The sequence below is a fragment of the Ochotona curzoniae genome, unplaced genomic scaffold (assembly GCF_017591425.1).
Source record: "Ochotona curzoniae isolate NIBS_2020 unplaced genomic scaffold, NIBS_Ocur_1.0 contig_66, whole genome shotgun sequence".
Classification (NCBI taxonomy): Eukaryota; Metazoa; Chordata; class Mammalia; order Lagomorpha; family Ochotonidae; genus Ochotona; species Ochotona curzoniae.
Genome location: NW_024466512.1, coordinates 20,325,166 through 20,352,496, shown reverse-complemented (window position 1 = coordinate 20,352,496; position 27,331 = coordinate 20,325,166). Strand labels below are relative to the sequence as shown.

At 45.2% G+C, this 27,331-nt stretch overlaps 1 protein-coding gene across 3 annotated transcripts in view; it reads right to left on the bottom strand.

The window, feature by feature from the left end:
- NT5C2 (5'-nucleotidase, cytosolic II) overlaps window positions 1–18,544 on the bottom strand; it is an 87,369-nt gene extending 68,825 nt beyond the window's left edge. Inside the window, exons 1-2 of one of the 3 annotated variants that reach the window (XM_040992183.1) lie at window positions 18,514–18,544; window positions 3,837–3,956 (exon numbers count right to left, since the gene is read on the bottom strand). In XM_040992183.1, the coding sequence (XP_040848117.1) occupies window positions 3,837–3,937 (101 nt within the window). In that variant the 5' untranslated portion in view covers window positions 3,938–3,956; window positions 18,514–18,544. Of the gene's footprint in view, window positions 1–3,836; window positions 3,957–18,513 lie in introns of those variants that run through there. The other 2 variants (XM_040992182.1, XM_040992187.1) reach the window with 2 other exon arrangements.
- Window positions 18,545–27,331: the final 8,787 nt, after the last annotated feature.

Below are 27,331 nucleotides of genomic sequence, written 5' to 3'. Positions count from 1 at the left end.
ACAGTGCTTTTCCAGAGAAGCTGGTTTTTTTGTTTGTTTGTTTGTTTTGTTTTGCTTTCCAGTAAAAATCTACAAGTTTCAGTTAATCCATATCCTTGGCAAAACTTAGTGATGTCAATACTTTTTTATTTTAGCCATTGTAGTACCCATATACACTGTGGATTTAATCTACATTTTCCCTACTGTCTAATGATGTTAAAGACGCACTTTAGGGCCCAGCGGCGTGGCCTAGTGGCTAAGGTCCTCGCCTTGAAGGCGCCAGGATCCCATATGGGCACCGGTTCTAATCCCGGCAGCTCTACTTCCCATCCAGCTCCCTGCTTGTGACCTGGGAAAGCAGTCGAGGACGGCTCAAAGCCTTGGGACCCTGCACCCACATGGGAGACCTAGAAGAGGTTCCTGGTTCCCAGCTTCGGATCAGCGCAGCACCGGCCACTGCAGTCACTTGGAGAGTGAATCATCGGACAGATCATCCTCTCTCTCCTCCTCTCTGTATATCTGACTTTTAATGCTATCTGAATATCTTTTGTAGTGATGTGTAAAAGTCTCCTGACCATTTTTGTTGCTGTTGTTAAACATTGCCAAGCCTTTTTTTTTAAAGTTATTGACTGATTTATTTAGAAGGCAGTATAACAGAGGGAGAACTGTTGGGAGGAAGAGGGAGAAGGAGAGAATCTTCAATCTGCTGCTTTACTAGATACATGCTCACAACAGTCAGGTCTGGGCAAGGCAGAAAAGTCAGAAACCCAGGGCCAGCATGATGGCTCAACTAGCTAGATGCTGTCACCTACATCCAGCTCCCTGGCTGTGGCCTGAGAAAGCAGCAGCAGAGGAAGGCTCAAAGCCTTGAGACCCTGTACCTGTGTGGGAGACCTAGAAAAAGCTTCTGGCTCCTATTTTCAGATGAACTCAGCTCTTGCCATTCTGGCCATTTGAGGAACAAACCAGGGAATGGAAAATCATTCTCTCCTTCTTTCTGTAAATCTGCCTTTCCAATAAAAATAAATAAATCTTTAAAAAAGAAAGTCAGAAACTCCATCCAGGTGTAGATGGCAGAAACCCAAGTACTTGAGCTATCATCTGATCACTCCAGGTCCATCACAGGAAATTAGATCCTAAGCAGAAGTAAGACTCCCCATTCTGCACACTCTAATATAGGCTATGCCAACAGGAAAGGGTGGCTTAACCCACTGTACCACAACACCTGCCCATTTTGATCATTTTTTAAAGTTGTTTTCACGTTACTGGATTTTACAAGCTCTTCAGATATTAGAATATCTAGATTTGTGTCATTTACTAGATTGCAATTTACAAATCTCTTTACTCAGGCCCAGCACAATAGCATAGTGGTTAAAGTCCTCGCCTTGTATGCACCGGGATCCCATATGGGCACCGGTTCTAATCCCGGTGGCCCCGCTTCCCATTCAGCTCCCTGCTTGTGGCCTGGGAAAGCAGTCAAGGACGGCCCAAGGCCTTGGGATCCTACACCTGCATGGGAGACCCGGAAGAGGCTCCTGGCTTTGGATTGGCTTAGCTCCAGCTGTTGCAGCTATTTGGGGAGTAAATCATCAGACAGAAGATCTACTTCTCTGTAAATCTGCCTTTCCAATAAAAGTAAATAAATCTTCAAAATAAAAATCTTTACTCAGTCGACAGCAACAAAAACCAAAAAAAGTATTAACAGAAAATTAGTGCATACATAAAATGTAGTACTTTGATGTAATAAATATCACAGTGAAAGAAGCAAGTAAATTACTAATACCAACAAAAACATGGCAGCGCCTATCTCTCAGACATTTTGTTATAGAAAATAAGCCTAATCTGAACTGTGTGGCTCAGAGTTCCTCTAGGGCAGGCATTTGAGGCGGTGCCTAAGACACTCTCCAGATGCAACCATCCCACATCAGTGACTGGTGTCAAGTCCTGCCTCTGCTTTAGATTCCAGCTTCCGGCTACTGCATACTGTGAGAGCAAGGAGGTGGAGCTGGATCAAAAGTAGAACAGGAGCTAGTATTGTGGCTTAGTACATCAAGCCATCACCTGTGATGCTGGCAACACATACAGGCACTGGCTTCAGTCCTGGCTGCTCCACTTCTGACTCAGTTCCCAGCTAAAGTAACTGGGAAAGCAGCAGAAGACATCCAGAGTGCTGGGGCCCTGCACACACAGGAGAGTGAGATGAAGCTCCTGACTCCTGGCTTTAGCCTGGGTAGTCCCACCCCTACTGGCCATTTAGGGAGTGAACCAGTACATGGAATAACTATCTTTCCTCTCTCTGTGAAACTCAATTTTTCAAATAAATAAATATTTAAAAGCAGAAAAACAATTATAAAAATTCAATCATACATTATGTATTTTTTTCAGGCTGGCTTATTCAACTCAGCGTAATGTTTCCAAGATATACTGAAATTACTCCTGGTATCAATATTCCACATGTTTTTAACTAAGTACTAGTTAAAAAACTCAGTCTAGTTCACAAAATTTCACAAGTCTAATTACTTCTCAAATTTTAGTTCACCATGATAAAAATTACTGTATATTACAGGTATATTTTTATTTGAAAGGCAGAGTTACAGGAGAGATACAGAGATCTTACACTAGCTGGTTCACCCCTCAAATGGAGCTGAGCCAATGTGAAACCAGAAGTATCGTCTGTGTCTCCCACGTGCGTGTAGGACTCCAATCACTTGGGCCATCTTTCACTGCCTTCCCAGGCCTTTAACAGAGAGCTGGATCTGAAGTGGAAAAGCCACACTCCAACCAGTGCCCATATGGTATCCCAGCACCACAGACAGAGGCTTAACCAGCTATGCCAGTGTCAGGAACTGAGGGATTTTTCTACAAAAACATTAAAAAAAAACAACCCAGGGCCCGGCACGATGGCACAGTGGTTAAGGTTCTTGCCTTGCACGCCCAGGATCCCATATGGGTGCCGGTTCTATCCCTGCAGCCCCGCTTCCCTTCCAGCTCCCTGCCTGTGGCCTGGGAAAGCAGTCGAGGATGGTGCAAAGCTTTGGGCTCCTGCACCCATGTGGAAGACCCGGAAGAGGCTCCTGGCTTCGGATCGGCATAGTATCGGCCGTTGCACTCACTTGGGGAGTGAATCATCGGACGGAAGATCTTCCTCTCTGTCTCTCCTCCTCTGTATATCCGCCTTTCCAATAAAAAAAAAAAAACCCAGAGCATATCTGCTCTACTTCCAATCCAGTTCCACGCTAATGTGTTCAGAAAAGCAGTACAAGTGACCCAAACACTTGGGCCCTACACCCGCATGGAAGGCTCAGATGCTGAGTTCCAGGCATCTGATTTTAGGATGACCCAGCCCTAGTCATAGCGGCAATCTGAGGAATGAACCAGCAAATTAAAGATCTCTCTATGTCAGAGAAGAAAAAAAAAAGGAAAAAGACAATGCCAACAGGTTTTTGAAGCAGGTGAATACAGCACCGTGGCACCACACGTTATGCCCATCACCTCACATGAGCATACCAGTTTGAATCCTGGCTGCTAGCAACTTGTCTTACTGCTACTGTGGCTGGGAAGACAGCAGATGATGGCCTAAGTACCAGGCTCGGCCACCATGCAGGAGACCCTGAGTTCCTGACTTCTCCACTGAGCCGGACTAGACTGAATGGCTATGAGACCATCATGCATAGCAAACCAGCAGAGAGCGGTCAATGCCCTCTAGCTCCCTCCCCTTCACCTCTCCTACTTTTTCAAGGAAACAAAACAAAAAATCTATCTTTACCCTCCAGGTTTTCTATGCGGAAAATTAGAGTAATATTACTATATGTCATTTAAGAGAGCTGTTCTAACAATCCAGTAGACTAAGCACTTACCGATGATAGGCTTCTCGCCGATATTTTTTCAGGGCCTGTTTATCCATGTTAGCAGGCATATCTGCTGCATTCTGTAACCGATCACTCCAAGAAGTTGTCATTTTAATTGTGCGCTGAATTCTAGAAAGGAAAACCAATAATTTAGTAACTTAATAGTGTCATCTATATATTAAAAAACATATCTGGGGCCCGGTGGTGTGGCCTAGTGGCTAAAGTCCTTGCCTTGAACGTGCCGGGATCCCATATGGTCGCCGGTTCTAATCCCGGCAGCTCCACTTCCCATCCAGCTCCCTGCTTGTGACCTGGGAAAGCAGTCGAGGATGGCCCAAAGCCTTGGGACCCTGCACCCACATGGGAGACCTGGAGGAGGTTCCTGGTTCCCAGCTTCGGATCGGCATAGTACCGGCCATTGCACTCACTTGGGGAGTGAATCATCGGGTGGAAGATCTTCCTCTCTGTCTCTCCTCTCTGTATATCTGACCTTGTAATAAAAATAAGTATTTAAAAAATTTTTTTTAATATCTGACTTTGTTTTATAATAAAGTTAAATTATAATTATGAAAGTGTGTTGAGTTTGCATTTATACATATTAACATATTATTAGCATATTACATATGCACAGTCTAGCCCAACACTAACACCTGATTTTAAAAAATATTAAAACTCCATAAAAGACCTGGCACAGTAGCCTAATAGCTAAATGCTAGCCTTGCATGTCCCAATTTGTGTCCCAGCTGCTTCACTTCTCATTCAGCTCCTTGTTTATGGCCTGAAAAAGGAGTAGACAATGGACCAAAGCCTTGGGACCCTGCAACCTAGTGGGAGACTCAAAGGAAGCTCCTGGCTCCTGGCTCCTGGCTTCAGATTGGCTCTGCCCCAGCTGTTGTGATCACTTAGGGAGTGAAGCAGCAGATGGGAGATTTTTCTGTCCCTCCTCTCTGCAAAACTAAATTTCCAAAAACATTAACAGATCTTTAAAAAATATATATTAGGACCCCAACTTGCAAACAGCCCAATATAATGATCTCATAAAACATAGTGCATGTGGCAAACACATTAAAATATGTATAGATATTTACAAACCGTACATCTAGAAACCTAATTTATTATGGTTATTTCTATACAGAACAATTACATATCACTTCCAAAAAAACATGACTGTCAATAATTATAAACTGAATCTTAAGTTTAAACAAAGATTAAAATCACAGATTGTTGGGCTGGCACCACTGAATGGTGGACTAAGTCTCCACTTGTGGCACTGACATCCCATGTGAGCGCCAGATATTGTCCCGGATGCTCCACTTCCCATTCATCTCCCTGCCTATGGCCTGGAAAAGCAGCAGAGAATGGCTCAAGCCTTTAGCCCCAGTGAGAGCCTGGAGGGAAGCTAGCTCCTGGCTGTGGATGAGCCCTGCTCCTGCCAATGCAGTCGTTTGGGGAGTGGACCAGCTAATGGAAGATCTTTGTTTCTCCTCTCTGTAAATCTGTCTTCAAATAGAACTTTTTAAAAAATAAGTCTTCAGGGCCCAATTCCATAGCCTAGCAGCTAAGATCCTCGCCTTGCATGCAGCAGGTTCCTATATAGGTGCCAGTTGTGTCCTGGATGCTCCACTTCCCATCCAGCTCCCTGTCTGTGGCCTGGAAAAGCAGTGGAGGACAACCCAGACCCTTGGAGCCTACACCTGCGTGGGAGACCTGGAAGAAGCTCCTGGCCCCCAGCTTCAGACCAGGGCAGCTCCGGCCAATGCAACCGCCTGCAGAGTGAATCATCAGATGGAAGATCTATCTCTTGGCCTCTCCTTCTCTCTGTGTATCTGACTTTGCAATAAAATTAAATAAATCTCTTTTAAAAAATGAAATAGGGGGAAACAGACATTTGGCATAGCAGATGCATGCTGGTGATACCCAAATCCCACATAAACAGTCTCAGGGTTCAACTCTCGGTTCCATTTCCTGTAATAGAGATCTTCTTGTAAATAGAGATCCTCAAGTGATAGCTCAGCTGGCTCGTCCCCTGGCATCCATCCACATGACTGTTTTCCCAATTCCCAAACCCTGCCTCAGCTACTGTAGGAACTACAGCCAACAGGAGATAGATCTCACATCTTTCCCCGTAACAAGACATAACCCAGGTTCTTGTTTCTTTTTTTTTTTTAAGATTTATTTTATTTTTATTGGAAAGGCGGATATACAGAGAGGAGAGACAGAGAGGAAGATCTGACTGATGATTCACTCCCCAAGTGAGCGCATCGGCTGATGCTATGCCAATCCGAAGCCAGGAGCCTCTTCCGGGTCTCCCACGTGGGTGCAGGGTCCCAAAGCCCTATCTGAAAGATAGTTTACAGAGCCAGACAGCAAGACAAAGAGAGGTTTTCCACCTGGTGGTTCACTCCCCAAATGCCCGCAATAGTTGGAGCTGAGCCAAGCCAAAGCCAGGAGTTTCTTCCAGGTGTCCCACATGGGTACAAGAGCACAAGCACTTAGCCCATCTTCCATTGCTTTCCAAGGAGCATTAGCAGGGAGCTGGATGGAAATCAGAGAAGCTGAGATTCAAATCCTGTGCTCAAGTGGGACACCAGCACTGCAGGAGGAGGTTTGACATGCCCTACAATAGGAGCTTCTGAGATCCTGGTTTGTAACTGCTGTTCCTGTTGAATCAAAGCAGCTCAATTTGAAACAAGTCATTTCCTTCAAGGAGTAATTCACCTTTCCAGGCTTGGGATACTGAAAAAAGTAACACCTGCCTCACCTGGACCTTTCAAAGGTACTTTCAGCCAGGAAATTTTGGATTTCAACAAGAGATCCATTCTCCTAACTAATCACAATGATGGAGAAGTGAGCAAACAGGCTTCACCTTGTAACAGAAGCCCAGTGCAACCCCCGTGATCACATCTGGTGCATGACCACAGATATTGCAAACGGCTGACAGGTCCTTTCTATTTCCCCACCACTTATCAACCAATACCCTCCTCCTCTTCTCTCCAAAGAGGCCAAGTCCACAGTGATGTGACTGGAGTCACCTCCACAGAGTCAGGAACCCTTCACAATCACTGTGCACCCCTTCAGCTGCATGTTGACATTTTCTGGAATGTCAACAGTCTGACTGCTGAAAATGCTCTGAAATCTGACAGCAGATGAAGCAAAGAGAGAATGCCTGTCCTGAACAATTTCTCAATAATAATAAAATAGAGTATCAGGTTAAGGACAGAGAAGATTTAAGCAACACTATGAACCAACATCACCAAATGGACATATATAGAACAATCCACCAACAATTTTAGAAGACACATACCTTCCAGGAAAACACGAGCATTTAGCAAAATACTTTATATTCTGGGCCACAAAACAAATCTCAATAAATGAAAAAAAAAAAAAAAACAAAGATTTTACAAACTACATTCACTGTCCGAAACTAAACCAAGAATAAATAACTGGGGTCGGTGCTGTGGCACAGCTGGTAAAGCCTGAGTCCTGCAATGTCAGCATCCTATTGGAACAATGATTCCAGTCCTGGCTGAACACAGGAACTTCTGCTACAGTTCCCCATTTATGCGCCTGGGAAAGCAGCAAAAGTTGGCTCAAATATTTGCGGCTCTGCATCCACTTGAAAGTCTGGTAAAATTTCTGCTTCTGGCTACAGCCTGACCCAGCCCTGGCCATGTAAGCATTTGTGCTATGACCCAGCAGATGGAGGATCTGTCTCCGCTAACTCTTCCAAATAAAATAAATAACAAATCTTTTTAAAAATAAACACAAAGGTAGCCGGAAAATTCCCCAAATATGTGAAAATTAAACAACATACCTCTGTTTAACCCATGGATCAAAGTGACGTAAGACAGACAAGAGTTGCATGCCAGCAGTCTCTCCACGAAAGTGACATGTGGCTACAATCCTACCCACATCAGTGCAGCCCCCACAGGGGTGCAGGGTCTCTGAACATCCTTCCCATTATGAATCTGAGCATCACTCCCCCTTCAGACACAAGACACTGTAGTGACAATGCGCATGCAGTTCCAAGTAGATATGTTAGGAAACATTCCAAAGAGAACAGCATGAGCAGAGAAGTCTAGCCCAAACTCTGCCCTACTTGTACATTCAATAAGGCACTCTTAAACCTATACAAATGCAACCAGAACTTCAGGGGGCATGACGGAGGTGGTGGCAGATAATCCTCTTCTCATGGAGAGAGGCAGCTTGCATTCACTTACGAATGTGGGCTATCTCTTTGCCTTTAAACACCACTCTCCAACTTGCACCTCACCTATGTGTCTGTTCTCAACTATCTTCCCACATTCAGACAAGTATGTAGAATAAATCCAGCTATGGAGAAATCAAACTATTTTGAAATGGGTAAAATTGAAGATGCACTATATCAAAATTTGTGAATTGGAAAGCTATCAACAGTTTACTAAAAAACAAAATAAAAGCAGTGACAGAAGAAATGAGGAACAAAATGTATAACTTCTAGAAAAATAATGAAAAAGGCCTTTCCCTACTATCACCATTTTAAATCTCTGTGGCATACACTCTCTTGTTTAAAGATAGCAGTTGAGAGAATGGATGTTTAAAAACATTATCACAGTATATATGCTGTCCACAACAGACTCTAGAGCCATAAACAATTAAGTTCAAGTGGAGGAACGAAAAAGACATTCTATGCAAATAGTAACCAGATAAAGCTGGAGTGGCAATATTACTTTCAGATCATGGACATTAAATCAAAAATTGGTTCTAGAGACAAAGGACAGCCTTGTATACTGAGAAAGGATCAATTCACCAATAATGGCTTTTAAAAACATGTATATACCAAACAACAGAGCACTCAAAAAAAATGTGAAGCAAACACTGACAAAATCAGAGGAAGAAACAATTTTCCAGAAATGCTTGCAAAACCAAGGGAAGTGCCCTGCATGGCAGCTCAGTAGCTAAAATCCTCGCCTTACGTGTGGCGCGATCCCATTTGTGCGTGTCCCAGAAGCCCTACTTCCCATCCAGCTCCCTGCTTGTGGCCTGTGAAAGTAGTGGAGGATGATGTCCAAAGCCTTGGGACCCTGCACCTGTGCAAGAGACCCAGAAGAAGCTCCTGACTTTTGGCTTTGGATCAGCTCAGCTCCAGCTGTTGCAGCTTCCTGGGGAGTGAAACAGCAGATGTTTCTTTCTCTTTGTATCTCCTTATCTCTGTAAATCTGCCTTTCCAACAAAAATAAATAAATCTTAAAAAAAAAAAAAAAGTGGGCCGAGCGCAGTAGTCTAGTGGTTAAAGTCCTTGCCTTGCACAAGCCGGGATCCCATATGGGTACCGGTTCAAATCCAAGAGACCCTGCTTCCCATCCAGCTGTCTGCTTGTGGCCTGGGAAAGCAGTCCAGGACAGTCCAAAGCCTTGGGACCCTGCACCCGCGTGGGAGACCTGGAAGACGCTCCAGGCTCCTGGCTTTGATTGGCTCAACTCTGGCCGTTGCAACCACTTGGGAAGTTAATCAACAGACCAAATATCTTCCTCTCTGTCTCTCCTCCTCTGTTTATCTGACCTTCCAATAAAAAAAAAAAAATTAAAAATAAACCTGTTTTTTAAAAAGTAACTAAAATTCATATCAACCTCTATGAAAAATTCAAAGATTACTTTTGAACAAAATTAACTGTACTTTAAATTTCAAGTTGCAGAGTCTCAACAAAGGTCACAAAATACTATTCAATTTCAGTTGGAAACATAAGTAATCAAAAAACTAATATTGATATGGGAGGAAATCTGCCATGAAATCTGTTCAGTTAAAGAGCGCCTTAAATCATCTTTTTTTTTTTTTAAGATTTATTTTTATTGTTTTTTTATTGGAAAGGCGGATATACAGAGAGGAGAGACAGAGAGGAAGATCTTCCATCCGATGATTCACTCCCTAAGTGAGTGCAATGGCCGCTACTATGCCGATCCGAAGCCAGGAGCCTCTTCCGGGTCTCCCACGCGGGTGCAGGGTCCCAAAGCTTTGGGCCGTCCTCAACTGCTTTCCCGGGCCACAGGCAGGAAGCTGGATGGGAAACGGGGCTGCCGGGATTAGAACTGGCGCCCATATGGGATCCTGGGCGTGCAAGGCGAGGACCTTAACCACTGCGCCACTGCGCCACTGCGCCGGGCCCCTTAAATCATCTTTAACAAATTAATCAATATGGTTTTCCTAGGATCTTATCTAACACACCTGAATATTATTATGACAGACATTCGAACTCCAACCACAGAATTTCACCAACTCATTCTCTGTGTTGCTTAACTTCACAGTTTATGGTTTTACTTTTTGCAGTTTTAGCTACTCCAATCTGCTGCAATCTAAAAATATTAAATAGAAATTCCAGAAATGAACAATTTCTAAGCTTTAAACCGCACAACTTTGCAATTTCACCCAACTTAGGAAGCCAATCAGCCCTCTGCCCAGCACGTGACCACAGTTCATGCTACTCATTCAGTCTCTTGATAATCACTTTGGTTAACAGATTAACCATCACAGTAGCACAGTAATCATGCACAAATAATCCTTACTTTCTAATGGCTCCAAGAATCACTGTGCTTATTAAAACACAAGAATACACAGTGGATTACGCCACAATCCACAACAGCAGCATCCAGTATGCGTGGCAGTCCAAGTCTTGGCTGCTCTACTTCTGATCTAGTTCCCTGTTAATGTGCCTGGGAAAGCAGCAGGAAGACAGCTTGAGTTAAATACTCAAGTGGGTTTAGGCCTGAGGTGTGCTAGCTTGGTCGGGTCATAGCACCTGTCAGTTTGTATGAGAGATGGGGCTAGAGCAGAACTGACTAGGCAGCTGTATCCACCACTATGTGCACTAGCTGCAGCAGGACACAGACCAAACCTGACACTGTAGTGGCTGGCACACACAAAAATCAAGTAGGTCACCTTAGGCCAGGCTTCTTGGGGGACTCAGACCCTAGCCAGAGAAAAGCACAGGATGTGTGGTCCAACCTTGGAGTGCATGGTTGAGACTGGGCCCCTTCAGCTGCTGATGCCTGTGCAATAGATAGCACGTCCAGACACATATGGGGGACATGAAGGCCAGCTATCTAGTCCAGCAGGGGACATCAACGCAAGGGAGTACTGCTATTTTCATAGCAAAAACAAAGGAAAAGATGATGAATATGATCTGGCCAACAACAGAGTGAGTTCAAATAAGTAGATACCATTTCATGTATTCTGTCAATCTTTCTAGTTTTTTTCTGGGAAACAGTAGCATCAACAAATACTGAATAAAATACTCAAAACTTGGCTCTTCACATATGATGGTAAAGCTGGAATTCTTTCAACATATTTAGCCAGCATGCCTGCAGAACAAATGAATTCTCAGGCGTTTAAAATGTTGTAACTTCAAAAGAAAAAAAGTTATAACTTCAACCTTTAAAAATATTTCATGTACAAAACATGCACACTTCACTTCACCAATACCACTACCCTCCCCCAAAGAATGGAAACCAGCTGGCGAAACAGCTTTAAGCAACTGCCAAAAACAGGAAGCAGAGTTACAAACCGTAGGGTAGGTGTGGTTAGCAATCTACAGGGAACATTCTTTCCCTTGAAAAAGTGTGCCCCCAAAATGCTGACGGTCCATGTAGAAAGGCCACTATTAAGGACACTATTTCCAAACAACAATTTTGTGCCTCTCACGCTCAACCATAATATAATGCTGAAAACTAACAGAAGTATGCAAATAGCAGACTTATTTTCATGACAACTCTGTCTTAACTAAAACACCACACTGTCAGAAACATACTTCAGCAAAGGTTTTCCCAAAGAAATTTAAAATGAATTTCAAGTCCTATCAGTAATTTCCCTAAAAAGAAGCCAAGAATAATATCTGTATCACAGGTCTATCAGGCAAAGTACTCAAAATATGACAGTTTAAATCAAAAGCTCACTTTTCAATGGAACAAAGTGTGTCAACATGATTAATAGTAATATGGTAACAAACAAGTAAATGTGAATATTCAATGTTTTACTACTTCACTGTATTTGATCTTTTTTTTTTTTTTTTTTTTTAAAGATTTATTTTTATTATTTTTTCATTGGAAAGGCGGATATACAGAGAGGAGAGACAGAGAGGAAGATCTTCCGTCCGATGATTCACTCCCCAAGTGAGCGCAACGGGCCGATACTATGCCGATCCGAAGCCAGGAGCCTCTTCCGGGTCTCCCACGCGGGTGCAGGGTCCCAAAGCTTTGGGCGGTCCTCGACTGCTTTCCCAGGCCACAGGCAGGGAGCTGGAAGGGAAGCGGGGCTGCCGGGATTAGAACCGGCGCCCATATGGGATCCCGGGCGTGCAAGGCGAGGACCTTTAACCACTTGCGCCACCGCGCCGGGCCCTGTATTTGATCTTTAAAATAAAAATCTTGGAAACTATTTACTAGCAATCCTTCTCATTCTAATATTGCTATGACACAGAATGAGTTCTCATCAGTTTGAAATTTATTTTGGTCATCCTAAATACAACTTTAATTGCTATTACATGAAGTTAATTCATGGAAAAAGAAAAGCTAAAGATATATCTTCCATTTGTATTAAATGTATATATCTTCATATTGTATTAAATAGTCACACTTTATACTCTGCTCTTGATAATCCTAACCCTTGACAGATGAGCAAGTAAAACCTATAGAGTGATTAGCCAGTTGGCTTTATCAATACTCTGTGGTAAAGGGTTCCCTTTGTAACACAGCCACAAGCCTACTTACAAATACATACCCTTAAAAACAAAAGAAATCAGGTGCAAATTTACCTTGGTCTATCAATGTTCCTGAATAGTTAACTCTTCATACAGAAACAATTTGCAATAGAACAGCATGATTTTTTTCTCTGAAAGGTAAAGAGATAGAAAGCAAGACTGTTCTCCTATGTGTTGGTTCACTCCCCAAATGTCTATAAATGGCCAGTGTTGGAACTCTGCACACATTCCACAGGGTGGCAGGGACCAAACACTTGGGCCGTCACCTGTTGCCTCCCAGAATGCATATTAGAAGGAAGCTGGAATTGGAGTGGAGCTTGAACTCAAACCCAAGCACTCTGACCAGGGGATTCCCACATCCCAAGTAACAATCACTGCAGCAAATACCCATCTCAAGAACAGTACTTTGAAATAAGCTATAACTGTCAAAGCACTTTTACAACCTTTGTTTTCATTGTGATTTTGCTTTTTAAGACACAGAGAACTCTCAACCACTGACTCATTCCACAAATGCCCAAAACACAAGTCTAAAGGAGTGGGACTGGGAATGCACTCCAGGTGGCCCAGGTTTGCAGCACAAGCTCAATCACATTGCACCACCATAAATGCCTGCGCTAGACAGAGGAGCCAGTATGTCCTTTCCACTTTGCTTCTGCTACTTAAAAAAGTGCTATGTGGAAGGAAATGCACATATTTTTTTAGGTGAAGGAATGTCAATTTTTCCAGAAAAGACTGAAAAAATTTGCAAGGTTTAAACTATGCCAAACCTTTCAATGCCTCTCATATTTTAAGCATTTTATGAGACACAAGTTTCTTACTCATTTTTTAAATTTCCTTATTTCCATCCAGGCTGCTTTCTTACCATTTGCCCAAGTAGTTTTACACTTTCCTGTCAAAGGACAACATTCATGATTGCTCAGAACAAACAGAAATAATAAAATTACTCCTATCACTTGGTACCTTATTACCCTATTTTTTTTTCTTTTTTGTATATTTTTTCAGACACATCTGAGAGCTTTACATACTATATATTTTAAAATGTCAGTCCCTGCCTTTAAATGAAGACTTTTCTGTTATTTGCTCTATCCTGAGCATCTTGGACACACATGATACACACGGATAATAAATAAACCAGTAACCCTCTACACTTTGAGCTCTTTGTTTTCCATAAGCTAATTTCTGTGTAAGCTTACAAATTCAAGAATACTGTGCAAGTTCCCTTTAATGCTCTAAATAAATTTTTGTAAAAATCTTACTATTGGGTCACAGACGCCTAAGATTCTTGGCTTGATCAATGTAACACTTTGCTAGTTTTTCAACATCAAGCCTTGGAACAAAAGGTTCCTTGTTTTCTTGTTTCTGGTAAAAAAGCTAAGAGATGTTATCAAGTGAGAGAGGCAGTATTTGTTAGCTGTTGGCTTAGACTTTTTTTTTTTTTTTGTCAACCAATAATGTTCTCCTAACTGTTTTCTGAAACTTCAGCAGGAAATATACAGTTACTTCATCTTCTAAAATCATGAAGGTAAACAAACAAAAAAAGACCTAATTTGTACTATTTTTTTTAACATTCTATCACCAAAACTACTAGAATTCCATACCCTGTAGATTACCTGCTCTATCTTTGTTCTACATCAGCAGAGTGAGATAGCTTCTAACTGAATGTTTTGAATAACCAAAAACCTTACATTTTTCAGTGTTGTGGTATAGTGAGTTAAAAAGTACATCCCAGAGGCAGATTCCTGCTAATGCACTTGGGAAAGAAGCAGCCAACAGCCCAAGTGCTTGAAGGCTCCTGACACCTGACACTCATGAGGGACACCAGGATGACATTCCTGGCTACTGCATTAGGCCCTGACCCAGCCACAATTCTGGCAGCCTTCTGGGGAGCAGTTGAGCAGATGCATGATGTCTCAAACACACTCTACATTGAAAATAAATTCTTTAAAAAAGCATAAAGAAGGGGATAAGGCGTGATAGCCTAGTGGCTGAAGTCTTCGCCTTGCATTCACCAGGCTCCCACATAGGCACTGGTTCATATCCCGACTGTTTCAGCTCCCTCTTGCTCCTTCCAGCTCCCTGCTTGTGGCTTAGGAAAGCACTAGAGGATGGCCCAAAGCCTTGGAACCTTGCATCCACGTGGGAGAACTTGAAGAAGCTCGTGGCTTCAGACAGGCTTAGCTTCAGCTGTTGCAGCTACCTGGGGAATGAACCAGTGAACAGAAGATTATTCTGTCTCTCCTCCTCTCTATAAATCTACCTGTTTTTGTTGTGTGTTGCTACAGTTATCTTCCATAGCCAACAAAAAGCTCTGACGACAAATTATTAGAGAAAGCAAACTTCAATCAACAGAAGGTCATCTAGAAGGACAGGCACTTGGCCCAGCAGTTAAGATGACCACGTGTGGTCCCTGAGTGTTTGGTTAGGCTGTGCTGGAGTTCAGCAGGTGAGGGCTCAGGTAGCTGGATCTGGGCATCTCACAAGGGAGCCCTGGCTATCCGATCAGTTCACTCCCTGGCTCCATGTATCCCCAGCCACTGCAGGCATTTGGGGAGTAACAGCACACAGCAGCTTTCTGGCCTCTCAATTCTTTAAGTCAGATAAGACTTAGTGGATCAAGTGACAAGGACCTTAACATGCTGCAACAATGTTACCAACTTCCCTTTAGACAAACAATTTTTCCATATCTGAACCTTTTAAAAAGGTTATCTAACTTACTTCATCTGCTTCATCTGCTCCATCTGCAAGGACTTCATTAGCATGCCTTGTAAACCGTTTGCCAGAAATTTTCTACTCAGCTGTATCTCCTACTGCTTTCCTAAACCTCCTGTTTAGTGAGAGCAAGCATTTGTCCTGATACCCTCATTATATCCCTTCTCTCAAGAGGCAACTTTTCCATAGTGGTTTTCCCTGATGCCAACAATCTATAGTAACAGTTTACTCTGACACACACACAAAAATCTAGCATTTATAGAAAAGCTGGTGTGTGCCAGTTTCATGTCAATGCAATTATTCAATGCATTCAATCTTATTAAATATATGCAAGTTTTCCTTTTTCAGGATAAGAAAAACTGAGTGAGGCTCTCTAACATTAAGTTCTCTAAGCTGATATGATGGTAAGTAGTGCATGCCAGAACTCCAACCCAAACCACATTAAACATACTAATCCAGGACATTAAACATACGCAGGGCGGTCTTCCAGCTCAAAGTCCTGCCTTTACTGTTCAAACATCATTTAACACATGCCTTGTGATGTTGAACATTTCCTGTTAGTACACATCATCTAAAAAAGCTCAAAATAGTCAATTGAGCCAGCACTCAATCTCCAAGTATGGTATCCTATATGGGAGCCAGTTCATGTCCCGGCTGCTCCACTTCCCATCCCACTCCCTGTTTATGGCCTGGGAAAGCAGCAGGACCCTGCACTCACATGGACACCTGGAAGAACCCCCTGCTTTGTATCAGCTCAGCTCCAGCCAATACGACCATTTGGGGAGCGAACCAGCTGATGGAAAATCTCCAACTCTCCCTTGCTCTGTAAATCTACCTTTCCAATAAAAATAAATTCAAAATATATATATATAATGAAATAAAAAATAAAAAGCTCAAAATAGTACATTCATCTAGCAAACACTTCCTGAGTGCCTGCGTGAAAGAGATAATTGACAACTGGGCACACAGACATGAGGGAACACCTACAAAGAAAAAGTACATATGTCAATTTTCTAGACATGTGGGTGTCAAAGAAATAAAGTGCAAACTTCAATCTGATTTGTACATGTTATAACCTACTATCATTGTTACATAAAAATTTTAGTACAGACAAAACATGTTGAAGTTGGTGGCTTTTTGTTTCTGTTGTACTATTTCATTGAGTTAAGGCTTCTGGTAACACCTAAGCTATAACTTTTTTATTTGAAAAGAGTAACACTCAGAGAGGAAGACATCGACAAACCACTGGTTCACTCCTTACATGACCTTAACAACATGGGGCTGCGCCAAGCTGACATTAGGAGCAAGGACTCCAGCCAGCTCTCCCGTGCCAGTTGTAGCAGCCCAAATACTTGCAGCATCCCCTGCTGCTTCCCCAGGTACATCTGCAGGCAGCTCCAACTGGTGTTGTCACTGATAACTTAACCCATACGCACACGGCCGGAACCCAAAGACTTCTTTTTTAAAAGATTTATTTTATATTTATTGGAAAGTTAGATTTACAGAGGAGAGACAGAAAGATCTCCCATCTGCTGCTTCACTCCCTAAGTGGGCACAACAGTTGGAGCTGACCCAATCTGAAGCCAGGAGTCAGGAGTTTCTTCCGGGTCTCCCACGCAGGTGCATCCACTGCCTTCCCAGGCCACAAGCAGGGAGCTGGATGGGAAGTGGAGCAGCCAGGACATGAACCAACACCCAAATGGAATCAAAGCAGCATGCAAGGCGAGGACTTTAGCCACCAACTTACTGCGCCAGGCCCCCAAAGACTTCTGAAAACATTTGTGAGTGCTTGTCTTTTCTCAGTAAAACAAGAAAGATAGCCTACAGGTCCCTTTTCACGTTCCCCTGTCATCTGGCTTTCTTTCAGAAAATCTGCAATCACCTAAGGCAGACTGGGATCACATAAGCTTTCCTACAACTAGAAACACCCATAAATTTTGTAGTTAGTTGGCATCTAATCTTAGAACTGAACAGAATCTTGACCATCTCCATCAGCTCCCAAACGCTACAGGTGAGTTCAGGCAGCAAATTCTAAAGCCTAAATTTCAAGTGAAAGAAAGTCCCGGAGCACCGAGGCAGCTGTAAGAGAGCCAACATAAAACAACACTTGGGTTCTAGTTTTGATTTTAATTACGAACTTGCTGTGTCTTCTCAGCAGCCTGACTGTCTGCATCTGCAAAAACTCGCACCACTGTTGAAAACTGCTGTGATAAATATTTAAAAGGTCTGAAGCCTTCCCCCTATACTCCAATTACATGAAGTTTTCATGGTAAATGGCACGGTTTCAACACGCTTCTCTTTCACATTACAGTCAGCTGAGTTTGCATCCGTTGTCTTAAACAAGTAAAATTAACAGTCTGTAGACATCATGAAGCACCTGCTTCCGGGGCAAAAAAAAAAAAAAAAAAAAACTTTCATACACACACACACCTCAAACTGCAAGCGTGGACACCAAGCTGTACCTACTGTTTTTCACAGACACGGGCTGCCAGCCTCAAACCCCACGACGTCATTCTCACACCTCGCCTCATCCCGCAACCTTGCTCTCGCCTCCCGGGATCCAGGGCCCAGCGCACCGGCAGAGGAGAGCACGTCCCCAGAAGACGGACGGCCCCACGGCCGCAGCCCACGGGACGGGCACGCTCCGCGGCCGTTTGCAATTCCAAGTGAGCTTTCCAGGAAGTGCTGCACACCACAGGGCGGGCACCTTCTCGCGGTCTCGTCCGAACGCGCGACCAGCCCAGTGCCCCGCACCGAGGCCCGCCGCCTCCTCGCGGAGGTCCGCCCGGGACGCGAGGACGGCGCGCGGGAGGACGGCCACGGCGAGTCCTGGCGGCCGGACACAGGCTGCTCCCCCCGCCCCGCCGCCGGGCCACTCGACGGCGCGAGCCGGGCTGAGGCGGGGTCCCCGCGAGCCCACGGCGCCGAGACAATGGCGCGAGGGTGACGTGGGCCGTGGGGCGTCGCGGCCGAGAGGGGAAGGAGCTGCCGTGGGCCGGAGGGGGCGACCCAGGCCGGGGGGGGTGTGCGTGGACACGGTGTGGGGGGGGGACACGGTCGCGCGGGCCGGGTCTCGGCCTGAGCAGGGGCCTGCGGGGCAGAGCCCCCAGGGGGCGCCCGGCGGCGGCGGTGGGGCCCGCCCGCGGTCGGGGTCGGGGGGTGGTCGCAGGCCGCACGCCCGCCCGCGCACCTGCCCCGCCGGCCCGCTCCCACCCGTGCCTGCCCGCCCGCCGGGCCCGCTGCACTCACCGACCCGCCCGCACGGCTGCAATCCCAGCGCGCAACTGCCGCAGCCGCCGCGGCGCGCGCCCCGCCCCTGCCGCCCGGCGCCGCCCACAGCTCGCGCCCGGCCAGGGACCGGCGCGCTGTTCCGTCCCCCGGCTCCGGCGCACAACTCGGGCGGTGACGACGCTCCCTGGCCCGGCTGCGGGATGGAAGAGGAGAGGAGCTGCGTTCAAGCCCGCGCTGAAGTGAGGGGTGACTGACGTGGACAAACTCCTCCAAGTGCTTTTAGGTTCTTTCCCTTAGCTTTGGGCCCGATGCCCTTCCGCACTCACAAGGCCACAGGGCACAGTCTCAGAACCACAGGCTTTTTTAGTCAAATGGAATGCCCGTCCCCTTTGATGGTTACTCCTCTGCAGCGGAGCCTCAATCCCCTTGGTGACTAAAATCACCACCTTTGGAGTTGGTCAGGGTTCGAATCCCAGTTCTGCCACTAAACAACAGCGCCATCCTGATGAGATACTTGACCTCCGTAGTGTCCCCGCATCAAAACGTGTTGACAGGACCAAGTTATGTAGGTGTAGGTGGCAGTCAGAGTTCTGTAAATGGGAATTTACCAGCCATTCCTGCAACTGCTCCCCGCCCCCCACTAGCAGCAAACATGGCCAAGAAGATTTCGGCCCAGACATAAAGCCCATTGTTTTGTTTTGTTGAATATTTGTTTTTAGGGGACCCTCCCCCCAACGCGATGGCTCAGTGGCTAAATACTCATCTTGCATACGCCAGAATCCTACATGGGTGCCAATTCCTGTCTCAGCTGCTCCACTTCTCATCCAGCTGCCTGCTTCTGGCCTGGGAAAGCAGTGGAAGATGACCCAAGGCCTTTGGACCCTGCACCCATGTGGGAGACCCAGAAGAAGCTCCTGGCTTCAGATCAATTCATTTCTGGCTGTAGTGCCCGCCTAGGGAGTGAACCAGCAGGTGTAAGATTTTTCTGTCTCCTCTCTGTAAACCTGCCTTTCCAATAAAAATAAATAATAAATCTTAAACAAACAAAAGAAATTGTTTCTAGGGGCGAGAGCAATGGCTCACTCCCCAAATGGCCACAATGGCCAGAGCTGAGCCGATCTGAAGCCAGGAGCTTCTTTTTGGTCTCTCCCACGCATTCAGAGGCCCAAGCACTTGAGCCATCTGCTGCTGCTGCTTTCCCAGGTGCATTAGCAGGGAGCTGGATTGGAAGTGGAGCAACTCAGACTCAAACTGGCTCCCACATTGGGATGCAGGCACTGCAGCTGGTGGCTTTATCTGCTGCATCCCAAAGCTCTCCATTTCCAGGGGCACCTCGTTCTTTGCTCTGGGCAGCTCTGAGGTTTCTGTTTCTGAGGTTCTATTCACATGGCCCAACGTCTAGGGATTGAAGCCTCAGAGAACAGACTGGTCTGTTCTCTCAGAAAGAGAGCATTTTAGATGCTGGGACACTTGTGACATGCCTGCCCAGGCTTTCTCCCGGGAGATTGGTATCTCTCATTCCTTCCGTTGTTCCTCCCTCTGCCCCAGTTTTGAGTTTGTTTTTCTTCTTGTGCACCTGGTAGGCGGACTGGTGACTCCTTCAGGGTATGTACCCAGGACTGAGCCAAATGTTTGTGAGACAGCAGAGTGAAGCGGGGCTCCAGCCTCCTCCCTGCATGCGGGACTCCATTTGGCGCCCACGCTATTGACTCACGTTGAGTAAAACCTCCGAGGCATTTCAACAAGCTGGGCTCAGGGATTTTCACCCTTGCTCATGTTTTTAAGCTGACTTCTGTTCAGCTCACCCAAGGAGAGAGCCCTGGGCCTCTCATCTACTAGATTTTCCAGGATGTGTAGAAAAACAAGATAAGTTAGAAGGTAGTTTAACTATCTCCACATATGGAAAAATACCAGGGCTTATCTCTAAAAAAAAAAATAGTTCTGGATAAAAAAAAAAAAACAAGTACACACACACACACATATGCACAATGATATTGCAACTGAGCAAAAAGAATGTATGGGGCCCAGTGCAATGGCTCAGTTGGCCAATCCTCCCCTTGCAAGTGACGGGATCCCATAGGGGCATTATATTCATATCCTGGCTGCTTCACTTCCCATCCAGCTCCTACTTGTGGCCTGGGAAAGCAGTGGGAGATGGCTCAAAGCCTTGGGACCCTACACCCACATGGGAGACCTGGAAGAAGCTCCTGGCTCCTGGCTTTGGATCAGCTCAGCTCTGGCCGTAGCAGCCATTTGGGGAGTAAACCAGCAGGTTGGAAGAACTTTGTCTCTCCTCTTCAAAAAAATAAACTAGGACCCAGCACGATGGCCTAGTGGCTAAAGTTCTCTCCTTGAATGTTCCGGGATCCTATACAGGCGCCAGTTCTAATCCTGGCAGCTCCACTTCCCATCCAGCTCCCTGCTTGTGGCTGGGAAAGCTGTCAAGGATGGCCCAAAGCCTTGGGACCCTGCACTCGCTTGGGAGACCTGGAGGAAGTTCCTGGCTCCTGGCTTTGGATTGGCACAGCACCGGCCGTTGCTCTCACTTGGGTAGTGAATCACTGGATGGAAGATCTTCCTCTCTGTGTATCTGACTTTCCAATAAAAATAAATAAATCTTTAGAAAATAAATAAACTAAATGTTTTGTCTAAGCTAAGCAACATAAATGATTAAGTTTTAAAAAACAAAAGAATGTGTGCACACACAAAAGACCAGAAGGAAATACCTAATTGAGAATATTAATAGTGATTTTTCTCTCCATCATAAGAATTGGAGTGGTTTCTTCTGTAGACATTACTTTTCACCTCTTACATTGTTTGTTTTATTATCGAGAGCTCTGAATAGCTACACCAGGAAAAACAATTTTGAAAATCAGAAGTGGAATAACTTGAAAAACTGGAAATAAAGTTAGAAGATTAACAGAGAAAATACCTACAATATCTAAGAAACAAAACATTTGGATCTGGAATTGTAAAGGACTTATAACAAATCAATTTTAAAAACTTATTTAATTGAGAGGTGGTGTTAGAGAGGGTCAAAGATAGAGACCTGCTGTCTGCTGGTTCACTCTCCAGCCTGAACCAGGGGCCAGAAATTTCATCGGAGTCTCCCACATGGTAAAAGAACCCAAGCACTTAGGTCATCTTATGCCATTTTCCCAGGCATGTGAGCAGGGAGCTGGATCAGAAGTGGAGCAGTTGGTGGGGGGGAGGGCAGGGGACTCCAATTGCCCCCCACCCCCACCAATTATTTTTAAGTATTTATTTTTTATTTTTGTTGGAAAGTCAGATATACAGAGAGGAAGATCTTCCATCCATTGATTCACTCCCAAAATGGCCTCAACAGCCAGAGCTTTGCCAATCTGAAGCCAGGATCCCAGAGTCTCTTCTGGGTCTCCCACACGGGTGCAGGGTCCCAAGGCTTTGAGCCGTCCTCAACTGTTTTCCCAGTACCAGGGAGTTGGATGAGAAGTGGGGCCGCCAGGATTAGAAGCAGGGAGTTGGATGAGAAGTGGGGCCACCAGGATTAGAAGCATGGCCACTGGGATTAGAACTGGCGTCCATATGGGATCCCCGTGTGTGCAAAGCGAGGACTTTAGCCACTAAACTACCACACTGCCCCCCTACCAATTTTTTAAGAGACAAATGATCCTCTAGAAAAAAGTAGCAAAGAATGTAAATAGGCAGTTCATAGAAAAATAAGTGCAAAACTACCAATAAACTCAAAGATGCCAGACCTCATATATAACCAAGAAATAGAAATTAAAACTGGGAATAATTCACAAGCTTCATAATAAGAAAGGATGCAACGTGGCCCAGCCACTTCACAGGGCAACTGGACAACATCTATTGTTTTGTTTTTTTTTTTTTAATTTGTTTTTTAAAGGCAGATTTACAGAGGGAAAGACACGAGATAGAGGAAGTCTTCCATCCACTGGTTCATTCCCTAAATGGCTGCAATGGCCAGGCTGAGGCTGGGAGCCCAGAGCTTCTTCCAGGTCTCCCACAGGGGTGCACGGATCCAAGCACGTGGGCCATGCTTCACTGCCTTCCCAGGCTATTGGCAAGGAGCAGGTTCAGAAGTAGAGCATCCAGGACTGCAATCGGTGCCCATGTGGGATGGTGCTATTGCAGGAGACAGCTGTACCTACTTGTGCCACTGTGCTGGCCCATTTATGTATGTTCTATCACAGTAAAAAATATACATTTTTTTCAGCAACATCAAACACACAAGCAGAACCATTTCCTGCATGTTCACCTGGCTCCTTCCAAACTGCCACCTCTCAGTTTCTAATAGGCCCCAGGCTTTGTCCCTGCAGATGCTGTTCCTCCTGTCTGAAAGCGCCCTTTTAACTAGTATTCAAACTTCATGCCTCAACTCAGATGTTGCTTAGAGGCCCACTCTACCTCAAGGAAACCACATTACAGCCATGTAAATGGTTTTCATGCTGAGTTCACTCCCCTGTCTACTTTATTTGCATGCTAAGTCAGACAGAGATCGCATCTGTGGATTTATTCCCCAGATGCCTGCACCAACAGAGCCAGCTCAGCACTGAAAGGAAGGGCCGGAAGCTGAGAATGCAGTCCAGGTGTGCCAGAACTCCGTGCATGTCTCCCATGTGCGTGACAGGGGTCCAAGGATCCAAGCATTGTCTGCGTCCTCCCAGAGTGCATTAATAGGGAGCTGCATAATAAATGGAGTAGCTGAGACTTGAACCACCTACTATACCTTAACAATGGCCCTTCATAATACGTTCTGGCCGTCTGCTTTCTAAAAGCTGTCTTCTCAACATGAGCTGTAAGCTCCAGACAGTCAGGGACAGTGTCTGTCTTATCCACTGGGAGGGATATAGTTTTTAATGCAGCAGGGAGTGGCACATTGGGGATTCCATATGCATTTTTAATAAGTTAGTAACTCTATGAATGTGGTGACATTGTGGAATAGATTTTATTTTAATTCATCTCACCATGTATATGTTTACTGATTTAACAATGAGAGGAGGCAATACCAGGAGGCTCATCCTTACATTCCTGTTTTTGACCCAGTGATGTCATCGGCTCTCTCTCCAAGTAGGAACTTGAGTGTGACACTAGTACAGTCTGTTTCCAGATGGATCAAATATCAGTAATCATTCCGGCCTTAGTCTGTAAGTATCCACTTAAATAAGTGATAAGTTGCTGGACTTCAAAATGGAACACCTCCTCTCTAGGCAACCACAATCAAGCAGCATGCCTTGAGCATCTCACAAGGTGGGGTGCAGCAGTAACCACGTTAGAGCTGAAGTCTTCAGCCTACTGGTGGCAGCAAGACAAGGAGTACGGCCGATCTGTCTGGAAAACCGACTCTCTGGGAAGTTCTCATGAGCTTACATGAAAGCATTTCCCAATTGTTTTAAGTTTCCCATCTTGGTATCCCACATCAACCTCAGTCCACACCTGTCTCTGCTAACAGGAAGCTAAACAAACAGATAAGGAAGTTTGTGATCAAAAATGGAAATAGAAGATGATTTGGTGCCTTTGGGTTCTGGATGTGGACACTTAGGGGAAGCAAAAGGCTTGGCGATGCAAAGGAAGACACAGCGTGCTCACGGCAGCTTCCATAAAAGCCAATTTTATCCCCTGGACCACTGATTCTCTTAGTTCACCAGCCAGAGTCTTTTCTCTGCTGTCCTCCTTTTTATACTTCCATATGAACTGCATTAGAAGAACAAAGTAGACACTGGAAAACTTGCGATCACAAGAAAGAGGAAGCTCAGCTAAAGGAAACATAAAAGGGAAGAGGGCCAGCGTTGAGGCAAGCCCTGGGGTGTGTGACGGTCATCAACAGTGCAGGACCAGGTTTTGTCTCTCTGCCCTGCAACTCCCAGGGTTTGTGTCCTCCTAAAACACATTCCCTTCTGCCTGTAAAGTGGCTTTTGGCTGCTCAGATGACCAAAAGGCAAGAGGAGACCCTTCTCCCTCTTCCCCCCTGGGTCTTTCCCTTTAACCTGAGAACAATCAGTACACACGGAGACCCCCTGGAATAAAAGTGATTGCAAGGAAGAGTCTTCCATGAATGAACTGATTATGTATTGCCTCTGGGATCGGGGATGGAGAGCATGCTTGAGATTTTAATAGAAGGGGGAGAGATGCATCTTGGGTGGGCAGTCAAGTGTTCACTCCCCCGGTAAGCTAGAGCCCGCTCAGGGCTGAGCTTCAAGCAGCTTTGGAGAAATACCATAGCAACACTGACTTCCATGCACCCACTAATACACTGCTTCTAAACTCAGATGAGGGATAAGAATACATTCACATTGGCAACTTTTGGCTCATGAAGTATCAGGACACCTATATTCCTAGCATTCATTATGCTCTGTAGACCAAAAAACATAATGGCATCTCTCTGTGGCATCAGCAAGTTAGTCTTGCATTTTTTTTAAAGATTTATTTATTTGAAAAGTAGAATTAGGGAAAGAAAGGGAAAGAGGCAAAGAGAAGCAGAGAGACCCATCCACAGGTTCAATCCCCAAATGGCCATACAACCAGATTTATGCCAAGTTGAAGCCAGGAAACAGGGGTTTTGTCCAGGTTTCCCATGTGGGTTTAGAGGCCCGAAGCACTGCTTTCCCAGGTGCATGAGCAGGGAGCTGGATTAAAAGTGGAGCAGCTAGGACACAAACCCATGCCGATGTAGCATGACATTGCAGGTGACAGCTTGACCTAGTATCGTGTTTGTTCAGTATCATGTTTGACATGGATCCCCAATGCGATCCTATTTTAGCCCTTCTCAGTGATCTTAAGCAGCACTTCCCAATTTGAGAATTCACTCTGGGAGTCCCAAAGTATATATTGCTATGACAGTTCTGTGGGATGTTAACAGATGCTCTGTGTGAAAAAAAAAAAAAAAGAGTGCCATACTTACAGAAATCTTGAACAGTTTATTTAAATGCTTAACACTTACAAAACTTGGGCAATTCGTCATTATAAATTCCTGGGACAACACATCGACTTTTGTCTTTTTAAGACTGGGTCTCTTGGGCATTGTGACACAACAGTGTAGTGAATTACAAACCTCTTGGGACACAGGGGCATCTCATCCTATACCGGAGTGCTGGTACAAGTCCCACTGATGTGCCTGGAAAGCAGCCAATGATGGCTTAAATACTTGAGTGTCTGCCACCCACATAAGAGACCCTGATGGAATTCCTGGCTTAGGCCTGACCCAGTCCCAACTGTTGGGACCCTTTTGGTAGTGAACCAGTAGATGGAAGACCTTCCTCTCTGTCATCCCACCTTTCAAATAAATAAACCTGGGGTGGGGTTAATAGGAAAGATTGAGTCTTTATAAACAAGAAAATGGCTCTGGTTCTCAAATCAAAGAGGGAGAGGGATTTATAGAGACAGTAAGAGATGTAACAGACACAATATTTTTTCTTTCTTTCCTTCTTTCCTCCTTTCTTTCTTTCTTTCTTTCTTTCTTTCTTTCTTTTCTTTCTTTCTTTCTTTCTTTCCTTTCTTTCTTTCTTTCTTTCTTTCTTTCTTTTTTTAAGATTTACTCATTTATCTGAAAGGGGAGAGGCAGATCTATATTCTGGTTCACACTCCAGATGGCCACAATGGCCAGGGTTGGGCCAGGCCAAAATCAGGAATCCAGAACTTCCTCCAGGTCTCCCACGTGGGTATAGGAGTCCAAGCATTTGGGCCATCCTACGCTGCTTTCCTGGGCCTTCAGCAGGGAGCTGCATCAGAAATGGAGCAGCCAGGACTCAAAGCGGCACCTGTATGAGAAGCTAATACCATAGGAGGCAGCTTAACCCACTGTGCCACAGTGCTAGCCCCAGGCACACCATTTCTTTCAATCAATAATTTTCAAACTTTACCAGACATAAAAGTTGCCTGAAGAGTTTTCCAAAAGGAGTCCAGGAGTCCAGGCCTTTGCCCAGTGCAACCCATGTTCTCTGGCCATGTGTTCTGGGAATTACAAGAGAAAAAAAAAAGTTTTTTAAAGATTTTCTAAAAAATTTTATTGGAAAGGCAGATACACAGAGGAGAGACAGAAAGATCTTCCACTCCCCAAGTGGCTGCAATGGCCAGAGCTGCGCCTATATGAAGCCAGGAGCAAGAAGCCTCTTCCAGGTCTCCCACGTGGATACAGGGTCCTGAGGTTTTGGGCATCCTCGACTGCTTTCCCAGGCCACAGGCAGGGAGCAGGATGGGAAGTGGGGCTGCTAGGATTAGAACTGGTGCCCATATGGGATCCTGGCGCATGCAAGGCGAGGACTTTAGACACTAGGCTACCACGCTAGGCTTAAGAATTCAAAATTTAAATCAACTCCCACCTAATTCTGATGCAGAGAACCCATGTGTTCCCTGGGCATTGTTTATCTACCTCAGCCTGCCTGTGACAGCGGTCAATGTTACCATGGCAACAGTCAGCCTGAGCCATCCCTGGTGACCTGCTACCCAGGCAGCAACTGATTGTGGCTTTCTTCCTGGCTTGCTAGCCCAAGGGGCCATTTTGATCCACCACCTTCTGAGTACTTCTGAAGTTGTACCGCCTACCTGAAGAAACCAGTTGCAGGATCAGAGACCACAGATCCCTAATCACTTCGCCCTGGGGGATGTCATCTCTTAATCCTCCATCTTCACCCAAGTTCAGAAGTCCTTCACGATGGTCTTGAATAATACACAATTCACAGACTCAGTTTCCCTTGCCACCACCACCAGCTGAGGTCCTCCCTCACCGCACACCTATGGCAGTCCTATTACAATAAAAACCTTCTTGGGTGAAAAGTAAACACCATCCCACAGTTCCTTGACAGCATGCACACAATAAACGAAACAGGACAAAAGTCCC